Source organism: Melanerpes formicivorus, unplaced genomic scaffold (assembly GCF_026170545.1).
Source record: "Melanerpes formicivorus ecotype bairdi unplaced genomic scaffold, bMelFor1.0.p_v2 SCAF_36, whole genome shotgun sequence".
Classification (NCBI taxonomy): Eukaryota; Metazoa; Chordata; class Aves; order Piciformes; family Picidae; genus Melanerpes; species Melanerpes formicivorus.
The window spans coordinates 958,232-974,830 of NW_027142388.1; the positions used below are offsets into that span (position 1 = coordinate 958,232).

At 51.2% G+C, this 16,599-nt stretch overlaps 1 protein-coding gene across 1 annotated transcript in view; it reads right to left on the reverse strand.

Annotated features, from left to right (window-relative positions):
* Nucleotides 1–11,299, reverse strand: part of SPPL3 (signal peptide peptidase like 3) — a 63,996-nt gene extending 52,697 nt beyond the window's left edge. Inside the window, exon 1 of the mRNA XM_068157176.1 lies at nt 10,940–11,299. Within this exon, the coding sequence (XP_068013277.1) occupies nt 10,940–10,962 (23 nt within the window). The 5' untranslated portion in view covers nt 10,963–11,299. The remainder of the gene's footprint in view (nt 1–10,939) is intronic.
* Nucleotides 11,300–16,599: the final 5,300 nt, after the last annotated feature.

Here is a 16,599-nt window from a genome sequence, read left to right on the forward strand (position 1 = left end):
TACTTTTTTTTTTTTAAAAGCTATCACAATGCCAGAGTCTCTCTACTGGGAAAAAAAGCCTGTTTGTTTTTATCACTACAGCCAGAAGAGAGGATGTTATCTCATCTGTATTGACTCTACTGTTGACTTAGAAATCAAAACACAACCACACCGCATACCTTTGACACTTAGGCCAGCACTGCATTGATTATGTGTTTGGAAATCCAAAGCCTTTTTAGCAACGTATTCAGAAGTCAGATGGAAAAGCAAAACTGAGGACTAATCGTTTAATCAAAGCATTTAAGAGCCAGGCCTGTCCCACGCCGAGCCGATCGATGCGACGTGGCCACACAGGCTGAGCGGCTCGGGGTGCTGCTGCTCAACTCACCTGCCCACACAGCACAGCATCATCTCAGTATTTCCATAAGAATTCCACCCAAGAATGGGTTCACCCCATCAGCAGCAAAGCCTGCAGTGCCCGTGCTGAAGGTGCACGGAGTGGGCCTGGCCAGGCAGCCTGCAGCAGCCCTCAGCACGCCACGGCTGGATCAAGACCAATCAATGCTGTCAGAGGACGGCTGCTGGGATCCTGAAGCAAACACTGCTGGTCAGGGCTGCACAGAGTGAAGAGAGGAGATTCAGCTGCCACAGAAATACAGAGTACAGCCCATCAAAACAGGCACCCTGGTTTTGCTGCCTCCAACGAAGAGAGAAGCAAACTTTCAAAGCCTGTCCTGAGAGTAGGAAAGGTGTCCGATTCGCAGCTAAACGCAGCACAGAGCTGAGAGGAGCTGGCCTGTGACAGGGCAGGCAGGGCCTGTGCATTAACACACTCCAACGCCAGGCTTCAGGGAGCACTTTGAGTTGCAGGTGCAAAGCACAGACAGCAGCAGAGCAGACCCAGGCTGTTCTCAACCATTTCTAGCCTAAGCATCCACAAACTTTTGTTTGTGAGGACAACAAGGAGCAGGAAGCTTCTCTAGAGAGGGTGCTCTGGGAATCGTATGGACCTTCCTCCAGTGAAGCACCCTGCTGAGCAGTGTTTGTGTTTTCCAGCAGACTTTTTTTCCTCCTTTGAATGAGCTTTAAGGTAGCTCTTTTTCTTTCCTTTTTATTTTGTTTTTTAAACATTCCATCTGCAAAGAGATTAAAAAGAAAACCACAGAGAAAGATAACTGGCTTGGAAAACTAACACTGGGGTGCTTGTAAGGCATTGGAGTATGGTTCTCTCTGTTCTGTACCATCTGTAACTGCTTACAGCTGCATCTGCTTTAGAAGCAGTCAAGTTAGCAGAAAATGGAAAAAATAAAAGGTTCAGCTCTTCACTGTTCAGCTTTAAAGTTTCCCTTTTTTCTGAGGGGAAAAAAAAGAAAAAAGGCACTCTCTGTGCTATTTTCAACAGGAAGCTTAATTAGAGGCTGCTCTTCATCTTCAAAACCCTGCAGAGACCACAATACTCCCCACAAGAGCTTTCAGCCCTTTGCAGTAGCTTCTCAAAGCAGCTACTCAGGTGAAGGTATGGGGTCAGCCACCTCAGGGAAGCAGTTCACTGAGCAGATCATCTTTCCTCCAGCAAACAGCCTTCAACCTGAACTGTGAAAAAGGACCAAAACAACCTTGGGCCACCAAAGCCAGAGAGCCAGACACAGACACATCTCCCCAGCCTGCAATGCAGGCTACAGAAACCCACACAGGCCAGCTCTGTTTGCTCTGCCTCCTGCTATGTCACCAACCTCACCTTTAGCTAACAGTCACCTGGAGAACGGACTTCCCACTGACTAAATAGGTCAAAGTCATGCTACACCTATTTTATCTTGCCAAATGGGTCTGACACAGATGGTGGGGGGATAAACCACAACTGTAGCCTTGAGAGGGGAAAAATCATACCAATAATAACAGTTCTTTGTGTAACAACAGAGCACGGGGCTTTGGCCTCAGATGCCCAGTGTCCCTGTACCAACAGCTGTCCTCGCTACCAAACTCTCTGCTGAACTGCAGCAGCTTCCAAAGAGCTGTAAAACAGGTTTTAAATTGGGTCTAGCTGTCCAACAGAAGGGATGGCAGGCTGCTGAGTGCCACAGACACCAGAGCCATGTCCCAGCTGCTGTGTTCACCTCTGCCCTGCTAATCACAGCACTGCAGAGCTCAAACATTTTGTAGTGCCAGATCTTACTCAAGCTACAGCAGCTCCAGTGGAGTAAACAGAATTTATTAATCCAAGCAACTACTGAAATCAAGACAAACCCTGAGGTTCTATGCTTGCTACTGGCTTCACCTGGGTGGAAGCCCCTCCTACAACAGTGCCTGTGCACTACTGCTGCAGAGACAAACGCACCACGTCTACAAGCTCAGACCACTGTGCAGCGCCTTTGCTGCTCCGGCATGAAGTTGCTATTTGTGGTACTACTGACATAAGGGAATGGTGTAAGCAAAGAGTTCCCAGACTTCTGCTATTCTGTGGGACACTGTCAACTCTTGACATCTCTACTGATCTCTGTAATCTTCTGCCAAACTGTTTAAAATTAGATCTCACTGCAAGTTTACTACAAGTTAACTTCTGGCTGCTAGCAGATGAACAAAAAGACTTTTTAAAGATACCTCTATGCAGCAACAGCAGAGTCCATAGGAATGAAGAAGTAAATTTGGGGTTTTTATGACAGAAAGTGGTAAGCAGAAAAGCACTGACTATGCAGAACTAAGGGATAACAGCAAAGAACTGAGGGTGCTCAGCTTTCCCAGCCAGCAGTTCACACCACACGGCGCTTCTCTCATCGCTTAGCAGCTGGACTTAAGCATAATGGAGGCTGAAGCCTATTCCTGCAGGTAACTTTGCCAGCTCCTGTCTGAAGTTACAGCCTCTCTATGTGTGTGAACAGAGGGTGGAACCCCCTGGGTCTCTTCATGCTTCCCCCACACGAGCTGTGCTGTGGAGACGCCTGCAGAAACATGGCCACGGTGTAAAACTCGAGGAGAATCCTTTGACAGTGCTCAGCTGCACGCCTGTGCTGCGTGGGAAAGCCTTGGAGTCAAAAGCCTGGGAATTAGCTCCAGGAAGTAAAGGGAGAACATCCAAACCTGACAGACAGAAGGAAATCCTGGTTCAGAAGGAAAGAGATAAGAAGTGAGAGTCAAACACCATCATTTTCCTTTTGGATTCCACTGGTTAGGGAAAATGCTACCACACAAACAGTAAGATGTGATCACATCTCTCCATCTTCTCTGCAGACAACCCCAGCAAGAAGCAAGGCAGCTTGAGCACAAGACTGTGCAACATAAGAGTCATTTCTTTGTGTGTTCTCCTCCACTTCAGGACACCAGCCACGATGATTTTCAGAACACCCTAATAAAAAGCCCCTCCATCCTTGAAACCTGTCCACACACAAGGCCAGGACAGTCTCATCCAGTCTAGTCATTATTTTCACTTCTTGCTGTTGTAGGACAGTAAAAATGCCCTGGTTTAATTGATTAGTTATTGGTTACAGAGCACCTTTCCAAGAAATCAGCAGAACATTCTGACCTTCTAACACTTCTGTCTGTACCATGCCACTTAATGTGACACACAGACACAGAGGCTATCCAAGGACATCTGGGGCCTGAGGCTTAGAGCTCATCCAGAAAAGAAACACTCAACAGGACCTAATCACGAAGATGACAGCACAACAGCTAGACAAGCAGCCAGGAGAACCTGACAGTGGTCCTGGAGGACAGACACTTCCTGAGTTTCTGTAGGGATGGCATATGAGAGCAGGAGCTGGTCTGGCAGGTCAGAGTATTCCAAGCTCAGACACCACTTGTAAAAGATGTAGGAGAAAAGATCATCAACGTTAGCATCCTTGGAAGAATTTAAGAGGGAGAACAGAGACCAGGAAGTGCTGCAATGACACATATGCTCCATTAATCTTATTAAATCATCACCTTTCAAAATCAGTTTGAGTGCCTGGATCCAGGCCAGCTAGCACACTAGCTTGTGTTTCACCCCACAGAGCTGGGGGAATCATTTCCAATTTTCATCTTAACCAGTTACACTAAAGCAATAGAGCACCAAAAATGTGCACAATGATTTTTTTGCTATCATTTTCAGCCTGGCTTCTTCCTGGAAACCTTACCTAGATATCATCAGAATTACAATAGACTGTCTGACTAAACAGTTTCTATCAGTTGTTTACTTTTACAGTACCTTACAATGCCCAAAGTCAGTATAAAATGTCAAAGGGCAATGAAGATGGTGGCACATATGCCAGAGAGGCTGATACACCACATTACCACAGAATGAACAGAAAGAGCTGAGATGTGAGAACAAGACCAGAATCACAGACCCACAGAATCCATCTGGCTGGAAGGGCCCACGAGAAAAGGCAGTGATGCTGGCAGATGTGCACACTAACAGCTCACTTACCCATGGCAGAGCAAATTCTATTCAGGTCACCTCCTTCTTGTGTTCGCTCCAAGTTTCACCTGTAGGAGAGCAGGCTGCACTGCCCCATGGACTGCAGCCTCTTCATCTCCCAACCTGCAGCTTTATCAAGGCAGGAAGTGGAGCTCAGTCCTGCCAATCTCAAATTAGCATTTTGATCCTTGGGGCAGAGAGGCAATGCCTGCTTCCTGCCCTCCAAATATCGACAGCGCTGTGTAGGAGCTGAAACAGACAGAAATGGACACACAAAGCTCAGCTCCTCAACAGCACACACTTTGGTGATGAGAGCACTTCCCTTGGAAGGTGAGATGCAAGGTCAGAGACCCTGGGGGTGGAACTGCTCTACATCCTGGGCAAGTTCTCTAATCACTGGGTAGGAAGCAAGGAACCATTAACCTCTGCTGCCACGACATCCTGAAAAAGCCGAAGGCAGAACTGACCGAAAGCTTCATTCAAACAGGTACTGCAGGACAGCACTGAGCAAGCACTGATGGAAGCTCTTCCCTTCACCATTTTGCTTAGAGAATCCTTACTGTGTTAGCAAACAGCCTTTGTGTTGAGGTGGGCACTGCACTTCGCCTCTTCATCAGTCATGAGGTATGTGCACACCCAGGTGACTGCAAACTTCCTCTGTTCCCATGCTCTTTACCTTATTTGTCTCCCAGTGCAGTGCTGCAGACAGTCCCTGCCTACAGGACAGACAGCCTGAGATAGCAAAAGCTAGAGGGAGGGTAAGAAGTGAAGGGAGACTGGCACTGAAAGACAAACATACACAGTGCAATCTGAGATTCTCTTATTTACTAAGGTTCAAGTCACTTCCCTGACGCCAGACACTCACAGACACTCCTACAAGGACACCTCTGTCCTCAGAAGGCTTCTAACAATGGTCCAAATGGAATGTGGCTGAAAGAAGGGAGGCTGAAAGAGGTGAGGTTAGAGGCCAGCCCCCTGCTCCCTCAGCAGATTTTAGACAGTGTGCACAACAGAATGTCATCTGTGTGCTCTGCAATCAGGCCTCTGCAACGTGCAATACTTGAACATTTCAGGTGAGTGGCTTGTTTTGTAAACCCCCAAACACCTTAATTAGTCAGGGTAGGTCTCAACCTAAACTGAGCAAGGGAAGGAAAACATTTGGAATGCAAGAAGGATTTTACTAGTGCTTGATGAGTTCTGTCAACAAGCTGTAGCTCCTCTTACTCCCTCCCCCCATGCATACACATCTAATCCAGCCAGTTGAGACTGTGAAGCACTGCCTCAGTCCTCTGGAAGAGACTATGTGAATTCATGGCAGCAGCATGTGAAATGCTTAAATGCAATGAAAGCGAATGCTCAGCCCTCTGAACCTGGACCTTAAAGAGCAGGCATCCTGAACTCTCCCAGAAGCAAAGATGGCACTGCAGAATACTCCAAAGCCCTGGTGTTTTATTGATCACTGGGGCACATCAGCAGACATTTCCACGCCCCTGGCATTACGTAGAGAAGCTTCTAAATATAATCACCATTTCCCTTTCCGAAGAGTTGAGGGCTAACACAACAATCATTCCCCTGATTAAAACATGGCAGAGGGAGTTCTGTTGGTTTGAAGATCAGTGGCTCAATACAACATCTCCTTTTTTTTGGTTCTCACCTTGCCCTCCCAGTCTGCCCCCTCACCATCACCCTGACAGGACACACACAAACTGCAGTCCACATTACTCTTACACAGTGCTCTGGGAAAGGAGACATCAAGCGTGGATTTGAAGCAGAAATCTCTTTCTCTCTTCACATATGAGGGAAGCTGTGAAAATCTTTTGTGCATTCAAAGGGAAAAAAAAAAAAGAACAAAGCAATCTCTATTGGGAGGCTGGGCAACAGTAAAAAGGGAGGGGGTGTTACATCAGGCCTTGAAAAACACTAACCACCTACTAACCGAAGATAAACAAGACAGGCAGGCTGCTGTGCCCTCCAGACAGGGCCCAGCGAAAACACCGCACACGAGGTGCTGGAAATGAAGGATTCCATGAAGGGCCTGCTGCTTCCACACTCATCTGGTGCAATACTTCCAACAGCTTGCTGGCCTGAAGATGAAATCCTTGGCTTTTACTAAGCTTCTACCCACACATGTACACACTGGTGAGGGACAAAAGCTCTTCCTGTACTTATTCCCTCCTCTGTTGTAGCAGGAACTTTTGTCACGACCCAGTCCTGTTTCCTTGCTGGAATACAGACAGGAAGCACAGGGAAAAGGGGTATTCCACCATCTCCTTGGTCTCCCAATCCATTCCCACTCACAGGAAATTAATTTCAGCTCTCTTTTAATCTAGAACACGAGAAGCAAGCTTGCAAGGCAGCAGTTGTGCTCCACTGAGGCTTGTGGAGTTGAGTAACAGCAGCAGCACGCTGAGCTCCCACAACTTCCCTCTGCTATTGCAGGTACCTGGCAAAGAGAGTTTCTACACTCACCACCAACAAGCATTTTCAAAAGGGGGTGTCTGAATAAAAAGTGAATATCCTCTGACAGAGCATTTCCACCTGGTACTTCTCCAACATTTCACCCTGCAATCAGCTCTTCCAGGATGCAATTTCACCATCAAAACTCTCAGCAGAGCCTCCTTTCAGGGATAACACTCCCATGTCTGAAATACTGGGTCAGCAAGGGTACTGAAGACATTTAAAAGAGCTAAATCCAAGTACAGATGGGTAGAGGTGTGAGCATTACTAAAGAAAAAATAAATCAACCAAGAGCTGCTGCAAGAAATAACTCACAAGAACAGTGACAAAAGACAACTCATGCACCTAAAGTTATGAAAGGGATGGGGAAGAAGTGCAAGTACCACCTTCTCGTACCTCCTTATTACAACATCTTAACAGAGGCAAGTAATTGCAACCAAAGTAACTGCAACCAATTTCATTTGGTTGCAAAAAGGATCAACCTACTTTAAAATGTCAGGTTTATGTTACAAAGCAGTAAACACAGCAGAAAGAGAATCAGTTCTGAGCTCATCAAACTCACCCCTCAACAGAGATGTCCAGCAATCTCATAGTATCATTCAAGGTTGGAAGGGACCACAAGGATCATCTAGTTCCAACCCCCCTGCCATGGGCAGGGACACCCCACACTACATCAGGCTGGACAGAGCCTCATCCAGCCTGGGCTTAAACACCTCCAGGGATGGGGCCTCAACCACCTCCCTGGACAACCCATTCCAGGGTTTCACCACTCTCATGGTGAAGAACCTCCTCCTCACATCTCGCCTGAATCTCCCCACCTCCAGCTTCATTCCATTCCCCCTAGTCCTATCACTACCTCAGATCCTGAGAAGTCCTTCCCCAGCCTTCCTGTAGGCCCCCTTCAGATATCTCGGAGCCTTCTCTTCTGCAGACTGAACAGCCCCAACTCCTTCGGTCTGTCCTCATAGGAGAGGTGCTCCAGCCCTCTGATCATCCTTGTGGCCCTTCTCTGGACACCTTCCAGCACCTCCACATCCCTCTTGTAATAGGGGCTCCAGAACTGGACACAGTACTCCAGATGGGGTCTCACCAGGGCTGAGTAGAGGGGGAGGATCACCTCCCTCGACCTGCTGGCCACACTTCTCCTGATGCAGCCCAGGATCTGATTGGCTTTGCAGGCTGCAAGTGCACACTGAGAGCTCTCTTTTGTCTGTTTGCCAATACTCATGTCCAGTAGTCACAGTTTGCTAGTAGACTTTTTCAAACCTTGATCTTATCTTGTGAAGCTCCAGGAACTGTAGGATGTGTGCTGCTAGCTGTGCACAAGAAGCAGCAGAATGGAGCCGTATGCTGCCGGACAGGAGGCAGCACTACTGCAGCCAGCAGCCAGCTCCCGGCCACACAAAGACAGGGGTCTGAAAGGACTTCTCTTAACTCTCAGTTCTGCATTTTCAGATGTGACAGAAGGGATCTGCACAGCAGCTAGACCCCACAGCAAGCAACAGGGAAAGCACTCCTGTGAAAGCAGCTTTTGCAACACAGGAAAAGGATGGGAGTCCAGCAAAGGCCAGGGTGCGATCTGCCAGCTTCCAGGATCCCTGGAAGCAACTCTGCACAGCCTTCTGCTCACAAGAGCCCTCCCTCAGCTGACAAGCTGTGTTTGTCCTAAAAAGCACTAAAGCACCAGCCAACTTCATGCTGGGCTGCATTACCATAATTAAAAATAATCAAATGCAAGATTGTTGCTAGAAGTGCAAGTAACCCAACACGGATCCTGAGAGGAGGGCACAAATTACAGAGCAGGACTCCTTCTCCCAGGTCAGGATCTTTGCTCTTTGCACAGCTCCAGACAGTGCCGATCACGCAAGGTGAGAGATGCCTCAGGACACCTTAGTGAACAGAGACACCACCTACAGCCTTCTGTGACATCAGCCTCGGACCCTTGTCCTGGGATAAACCCAACATCACAAGGAAGAATCACCACATGATACAGGCTAGCAAGCACTCATCAAGAGCAACTTAAATCCCAAGTTTACTTCCCTAACACACAGGGCCTTAAAGAGAATCAATCCATCTCCCAGCCTGTGCTCCAAACCTTCCCTTCAGACTGCGGAATATACTGCTATGGAAAAGGCTCTCATCCACAAAAGAGGAGGGGAGTTCCGAGTCCAACCCCCCCCTGCCAGAGCAGGGCCACAGAATCCACCACAGGATATTCCACCATACAGGAATGAATCCAGATGGGGATGGAAAGTCCCCAGAGAAGGAGACTCCACAACCTCTCTGGGCAGCCTGTTCCAGTGCTCTGTAACCCTCACAGTGAAGTTCTCCCTCATGCTGAGGGGGAACCTCCTGTGCTGGAGTTTATAACCATTGCCCCTTGTGCAAATGAGCAGACTCTGTCCTCTCCCTCTTGACCCCCAGCCCTCAGATATTTACAAACATTTATTAAATCTCCTTCAGTCTTCTCCAGACTAAAAAGCCCCAGGGCTCTCAGCCTCTCCTCATAGAGCACATGCTCCAGTCCCTCAATCATCCTGGTAGCTCTCTGTTGGAGTCACTGGAGTTAAAGACCAAAATTATGTAAATTGGCATTTTATTGACTTTTGCAAAGCAAGCTGACACATCTCAGAGCAGTTTACAGACTCCTCACTTCTTTCTGCAGTCAAACACACCAAGACAGTATTTCACCAGACACATCTCACAGACATACATTAAGCTGCCTCAACCTGTCCCAACATTCACTCATTGTAACAATAACATGGAGTTAACCCTTCAAGTCAACGAAGTTCTCTTTTCTCGCTGTTGTTTTAAAGCAGAGCAGACTGCTGCCCACGCTGAGCTCATGGAACAAAATAAGAAGGTGAGAAAGCCAAAAGGGCTGACATGCACACTGGGTCTTGACAAAGGAGTGACTGAGATTGGTGAAGGGACTGCCAGCGTCCCAACATGTGGCAGAGCAGAAGTCTCCTGGGCTTCAAGTTCTGAAAAAGTAATGGGAAAGAGCTCCAGAGCCATTCAGAGTTGGAATGCTCCTTGCATATTCAATCCCTTCTCCACATTCAGCAAATGCACCAAGGTCAAAAGCTGAGACTTAACCCCTTTACAAAAAAAGGAGGACATTGTAACTTCTTTCGAAACATCCAAGAAACAACTCTGTTCTAAAGCGCTGGAAAGGGTTTCAAATGGAGGCAGAGTATCACAATGAAACCACTGCCGTGGTCAGGTCAACGGAGCTGGTGCACAGGTAAATTATGTGAGGCGTTTTGGTTGTGAAACGTGACAATAGAAAAGCTCCAGAATTATATGGAGAAAGCAACCCCTGTCTCTTTGATCCACTGCCCGCTAGGCCAGACACAGTGTCAGGACACAGAAAAAAATGCCCTCTCATTTGCTACACTCCATGTCTTCCCACAGGAACTGGTCTCTTCCTCCTCATTCTATTTCCTGTACGCAGAACAAGTCTATTGTCACCAGGTGAAAACACACACACATGCCACTGCCCACCAGCCTGTACCGGCAGAAATCCCCGTCTTAGGCAGAGATTACCTGCAGCCCACAAACGTGAGAGCAGGAACCGGCCCGACTCCGGCGTACCTGCCCGAGCCATGCGGAGATCCAGCTCACCTAGGGAGCCCTTCGGGACAGGGAAGGATGACAGCCACACTAATGCGCACCGCGATCCTCTGCCACTCCTCAGATGTCAGCAGGAGGGGGATCCTCACAGCCCAGCTGCCCGATGCCCCGGCTCGCACGACGTCCCTCCTCCCCCCTAATCCCTCCTACTCAGCGGCGCTTAAACCTCAGGCCCCAGCCCCTCGGCCGGCAGCTCCCTTTATGCCCCAGCCCCCACCGCAGCCCGCCACCGGCAGTCCCGCGACAAGAGGCGCGGCACCGTCTCCCCGCACACCGCCCGCACCTGCGCCCCCGTCCCCGCTCAGGACCCCATCCCCGCGGCGGGGAGCCCTCGTCCTCGGGCCGGCCGGAAGGAGGCCGGCTCGGAACACCCCCTGCGGCCGACTCGGCTCGGCCCTCACTGGGGCCGCTCCCCACCCCCTTCGCCGCCAACCCCCGCGGCCCGCAGCGCCGGCGCCCGGCCTCGGCCCCACGGCTCACCAGGAGTAGGTCTGTTCCGCCATGGCTGCGGCTGGGCGGCCGGCCGGCTGGGCTGTGCGGGGCGGCCAGGCCCCGGGCTCCTCCTCCACCTCCTCCTCCTCCGCCACCTCCTCCTCCGCCTCGCAGGCTCCGGGGCTCAGTGGCGGCCCCGCTGCGGCTCCCGGCCCAACATGGCGACGGCTGTGAGGAGGGAGGGGAGGGAGGGGAACGAAGGGGGGGTCCCCGCCCGGGCGGGGAGGGGATGGCGAAGAGGGCGATGGTGGTGGCGGGAAGGGCGGAGGCTCAGCAATCGCAACGCAAGGCCGCGCTGGGGCGCCGGCGGCAGCTAGGCCTCATGGCCGGCGAGGCGGCAGCGGCGAGGGGCGGGGCGAGGGCGGGCAGGCGGCGGGCACCGGGCGGCCAGGGCAGGCCGCGCCGCGTCCCCGCGCTCGCGCACGGAGGGGGCGGGACCGGGGCGGGGGCGGGGCCGGGCGGCCCCGGGGTCACGTGCCCACAACACCCTCACGTGCCGCCGCCGCCGGCGCGCAGGCGCTGTGGCCGGGGAAGGCGGCGGCGGAGGGTGTGGGTTGTGGAGCCCGGCCGCGCCTGGCGCCGCGGTTCAGCCCTAGCGCCGCGGGCGGCACCCCTGCCGCCCCTCGCAGCGTTGCGCCTGCAGGAGGGAGCGCCAGAGCCCTTTATGTGCGTGGGCTTTGGGCCTGCAGACTTCGCTGAGCTGCAGGGGGACTCGGCGAGTCCCGGACTGTCGCCCACTTTCCCACGGCCCGCCCGATCCGGGGAAGCGCCGAATGGGGCAGCGGGGCAGGCACGGCCGGGGCTTGACCCGCCGCTGCCCGCCTGGTCGGAGGCACTTGGGTATTAAGTAACCCGCAGGAGTGAAGCGTCCGGTGCTGCGGACACGGCCGGCCTGGAGAGGCCGAGCAGGGGCTGGTGGGGTGCCGGGGAGAGCGAGCGGGGCTGCTGGGGAAGCCCGGCTGCTTTTCCTGCTCCTCCCGCAGCGCTGCCGGCCTCTGCCGTCTCGCACAGTGCCTGACCCCGAGTCTCCAAATCGCCAGCCCTTGTCCTCCTGGGGTCTTTAATTTATTTACCGGACAGCCGCTAGAAACACAACTCGGCAGAGAGGAAGCAATCTAAGAGGTTCCCGGTGTGGAAGAGAACTGCCTGACACAGGAGAGGTGCCTCGCTGGACCTACTGTTTGCAAACGGGGAAGGACTGGTGGGTGAGGTGGTGGTCAGAGGTCAGCGTGGGCTTAGTGCCCAGGAAATGTCAGAATTCTCTCTTTTTGGTGAGGTAAGGAGGGGATCAGTGAAACCGCTCCCACCTCTGCCTAACAGGGGAGATGCAGGCGGCTGGAGGCTTTCCAGCCTGACACCCATCTACAAAAAGGGCTGAAAGAGACATCTGGGGAACTCCTTGTGGCCCATGGCACAGCCAGGTGGACTCATGGCTAGATCCAGAACAGGCTGGATGACCCCGGAGAGTTGTGGTCATCAGGCTTCGAGCCAGCTGGGGGCCGGTCACAGGCGGTGTGCCCGGGGCTTGGTATTGGAGCCAGGCCTGTTTCATATCTTGATTAACTATTTGGATGAGAGGATCGAGGGCACTATCAGACAACACCAAGCTGAGTGTCACTGTGGATCTGTTCTAGGGTAGGAGGGCTCTGCAGAGAGTCCTGGACAGGTTAACACCATGGGCTGAGGTCAGTGCAGTGAGGTTTAACAAGGCCGAGTGCTGGGTCCTGCACTTCAGTCACAGCAGCCCCAGGCAACTCTGCAGGCTTGGGGCAGAGTGGCTGGAAAGCAGCCTGGTGGAAAAGGGTCTGGGGGTGCTGATGGATGACTGAACATGAGCCAGCAGTGTGCCTGAGTGGCCAAAGCCACCAGCATCCTGGGCCTGCACTAAAACCAGTGTGGCCACAGGAGTAGGGCAGCAATGGTGCCCCTGTACTCAGCCCTGGTGAGGCCACAGCTTGAGCACTGGGTTCAGTTCTGGGCACCACAGGATAGGAAAGACACTGAGGTGGTGGAGGGTGCCAGAGCAGAGCAGTGAGGCTGGGGAGAGGTTTGGAGGGCACCATAAGAGCAGCAGCTGAGGGAGATGGGGTGGTTAATCTGGAGGAGGCTGAGGGGAGATCTTCTTGCTCTCTACAGCTCCCTGAAAGGAGGTTAGAGTGAGGCTGGTGTTGGTCACTTCCTCCAAGCAACCAGCGATAGGATGAGAGGAAATAGGTTTGAGTTGTGCCAGGGGAGGGTTAGGTTGGACATTAGGAAAAAATTATTTACTGAGTGGTGAGGGGTTGGCACAGGCTGCCCAGGGAGGTGGTAGAGTAGCCATCCCTGGAGGCATTCAAGAAGCTGTAGATGTGGTGCTTCAGGATATAGTTTAGTGGTCATGGTAGTTGGGTTATGGTTGGAATTGATGATCTGAAAGGTCTTCTCCAGCCTTAAAGATTCTATGACTGCCCTGCTGTGGTGGGCTTGCTTCTGTAGCAGAGGTAGGTGGCAAATGCAGAGCTCAGGTGAGGTGTGTCAGAAGCTGGAGGGCTCAGCTGGCATGCACAGTGTGTTTCTGGACAGTGCTGCATCTTTGGGGTCTTCTAAAAGCCAGTGAAAGAACAGGGTCACATGCTCCAACTACTCTATAAGGGAAAAGGGAACAGCCAAGATACTCTGACCAAACCAAACTCCTATTCTTCACATTCTCACCAGCCCTCTATTGAAACAGCAAGCCCCAGGCAGAGGAACTGGCCTAGTGACACTGGCACAGTGACACTCCTCACTGGTTTCTTTGCTGGTAGATCCTTGGTTGTGTTTGCCCCAATTGCAGAACCAGTGCCCTGCCTTGGGTCTGCTCCCTTGAGTAGCCCTGCCCTGCTCTTTCCTCACTGGCAGCAGTGTGTGCTTTGGGGGTTCACAGCAATTGTTGCAGCCCAGCTGTGCAGCCTCCTTCATTGTTCCTTTGGTGTGAGAGCCAGTTTGAACCCACAGTTGGAAGTGATGTAACTGCATTAAACAGAAGAACAATGCTCAGGGCTGGTAAAAATAGATATTTATTAAAACAAACAAACCCCCCAAAGGTCTGGAAAAGAGTTCTTTGCCTTCCTATCATTCTGCTAATTCTCCAAAAGTTATTGGGACACAGGGACCTTCCCATTGCATCTACAGAGGTGCCAGATGCCTCTAAAAGGGCTTTTGGAGCCCACCCTACTTTATTAGTGGATTGAATAAACAGTTTCTATCTTGTCCATCTCAGTTATTCTCTTAAATGCAAGTGTGGTGAGGTGTGAGTTCTTCTCAGGTCTGTTAGTGGTTGCCTGTGTAATCTTGGGTGGCTCATTCCACCTCTGCCAAATCAGTTCCTTCAACAGAGAGGAAGCTGCAGCACAGTGCAGCCATCTGAAGTTCTGGGGCAGTGTAGAAGGCAGCTGCATGTGCAGCACAGCCTGGCTTGGTGCTGGAATCCAGGGGAACTCCTGGGGTTCTGTGCTCCAGTTAAACAGATTTTAGTGGGGTGGTGCTGGACTTTGAAGGGCTCTCCCCCTGTATGCCCCTGTGCATCAAAAACAGGTGATACAGGGTTCTATCACACCTCAGCATCCAAATCCTCTGTGCCTTTCACAGCCCTTTTTTGGCCTTGGGGGCAGGAATGACCTTAGAGCTGTTGACACAATCAGCACTCTACCCTCTTACTAAGATCTGATTTAGAATCAGACTTATCAGCTCCTAGGTAGAAATACTCTAAGCACCATGACTAGCTTGCTGGGATCCCTGCTGGGGTCAGCCATGGCAGCTTGTTCTGCTGCTGGGCTTAAGTGGTAATTCCCACATTTCTCATCCAGCTCAGGCTGAGGCTGCCTTGAAAGGCTTTCTCCTCTCCTTGCCCCTACAGCTCTTTGTCCTCCAACACAGAACTTGTGCCCATCTCAGGAAGGGCTTGTGATGCAAGGAGAGAGGAATGAGTCACTCAGCTTGTGGAGCTGTGGTGTACACAGCCTAGGTGAGAAGTTTGGGTGGGAATCCTGCTGTTCCAACACCCCCCTGTTACAAACAGGCTCAGGCTCTGGGCAGAGCTTGCACAGTGGAGATGTTCCTTGTGTATCTACAGTGATCATTAGAAAGCAGATCAGTTGGAATCCCCACTGCTGTGGTGCAACCCCACTGTCTCTGGGCTGCCTGTTAACCCTTGTCAGTGGTTATGGCAAAGTGAAAGCAAGAGCCAAAAACCCCTCTCCATCCTCTGGAGTCAGGATAAGTCAGTGCTTCAGCCTTGGTTTGGTACTGAAGGGCTCTGCTTAATTCTCCCTGAGAACAGGGTGTAAAATTGATACTGGTATCTATGAAACAATATCCCTGCTCCATGTCCTTACTGAAATTGCTTCCAGTCCTCAGTCTTGCAAAACTGCCAGCACATTAATTTGGCACAAATGATTTATAGTTGATGAGCAATTAAACTGTAATCTCTTTCAGCATCTCAGCTTTGTAACTAGACTGCCAAATGCTTCTGTGGGATTGCTCTGTCTCAGCAGTGGGATGAATTCACAGGAGAAGTTTGTTCTTCCTTACAGAGCCAGTGCCTGCTTTTATGGCAAGCTGGAGCATTCCTGGTATTCCCCAGGTAATTCTCTCAGCATCTCTTTTGTCTTTCTCTGGACATACAAGAAAGCTTTACTCTGAATTCCAGTGGCAGTCCACACTAGCGTTACACAGTCCTTCCAAACTGCCTGCCCTGTCTGGAGCCTTTGCTGCAGACTGATACATGACTTAGACCTGTCAAGCTATTTCAAAACCAGGGGAGCTCCCAGAAGCAAACAAGGTGGAGAAAAATCAACTTGAAAGTGCTTGCTAGAGAGAGTTCTCACCTCCAAAGTGCTTAAATGGCACGAGATGACATTCAGCCAACCACATCTTGATTCTGCTGTGATGGAGGTGCACAGAGAACCAGGGCAGCTCCATGTAGGCACTTCACCTTTCAGCTAAGGACATGACAGCGCTGTCTGGTTTGGGAAGAACAAACAGCATCAACAGGTACACAAAGGGAAGACAAAAAACATCGAGTTTTGACTCAGAGCCAGGCTAGGTTATTGTTTAGGAGATCCCTGTGGAATTCTCCTCGGTAGAAAGAGCGGAGCTGTGCGCTGGGACACTGTTCTCTTCACTACCACCTAGTGGTTAGCTCCTTCATTTACACCAGAGCTGCTCCTGCTCTCGGCTTTCATCCCTACCCTGATGGTAGGAGCAGTTAAGTGCAGGAGGAAATGATGGGTTAGAAGGACACAAGCTTGTTTCCCAGCCAGGAAGGGAACTGTGGTGAGAGAGACAGACAGTGATTTAAACCTGTTAGCATACCGTGCCTGCTAGCTCTGCACCCAGGCCAGTCCTTAATGTTTGGTACACTTCAGATTCAGGTTAACTGAGACTCCAAAAGTCTGCAGTGCTGGGTGCCAGGGTATAAGGAGGAGTGGTGTCTAATGTGCAGCAGGAGGCTCCTTCCTGCTTCCCAGGAGTTCAATTTCCAGCATTTAGGAGACACCAATGAGCTTGATGGTTTTTCCTGCACTGAGGAACCTGAAGCACTCCATGGGTGCTGAGCCATTCACTAGCACAGTCTGGCAGGTTACAGGGAAAGCTGTAGAAAGTGTAGAAACTGACCTCCCCTTTGCTTA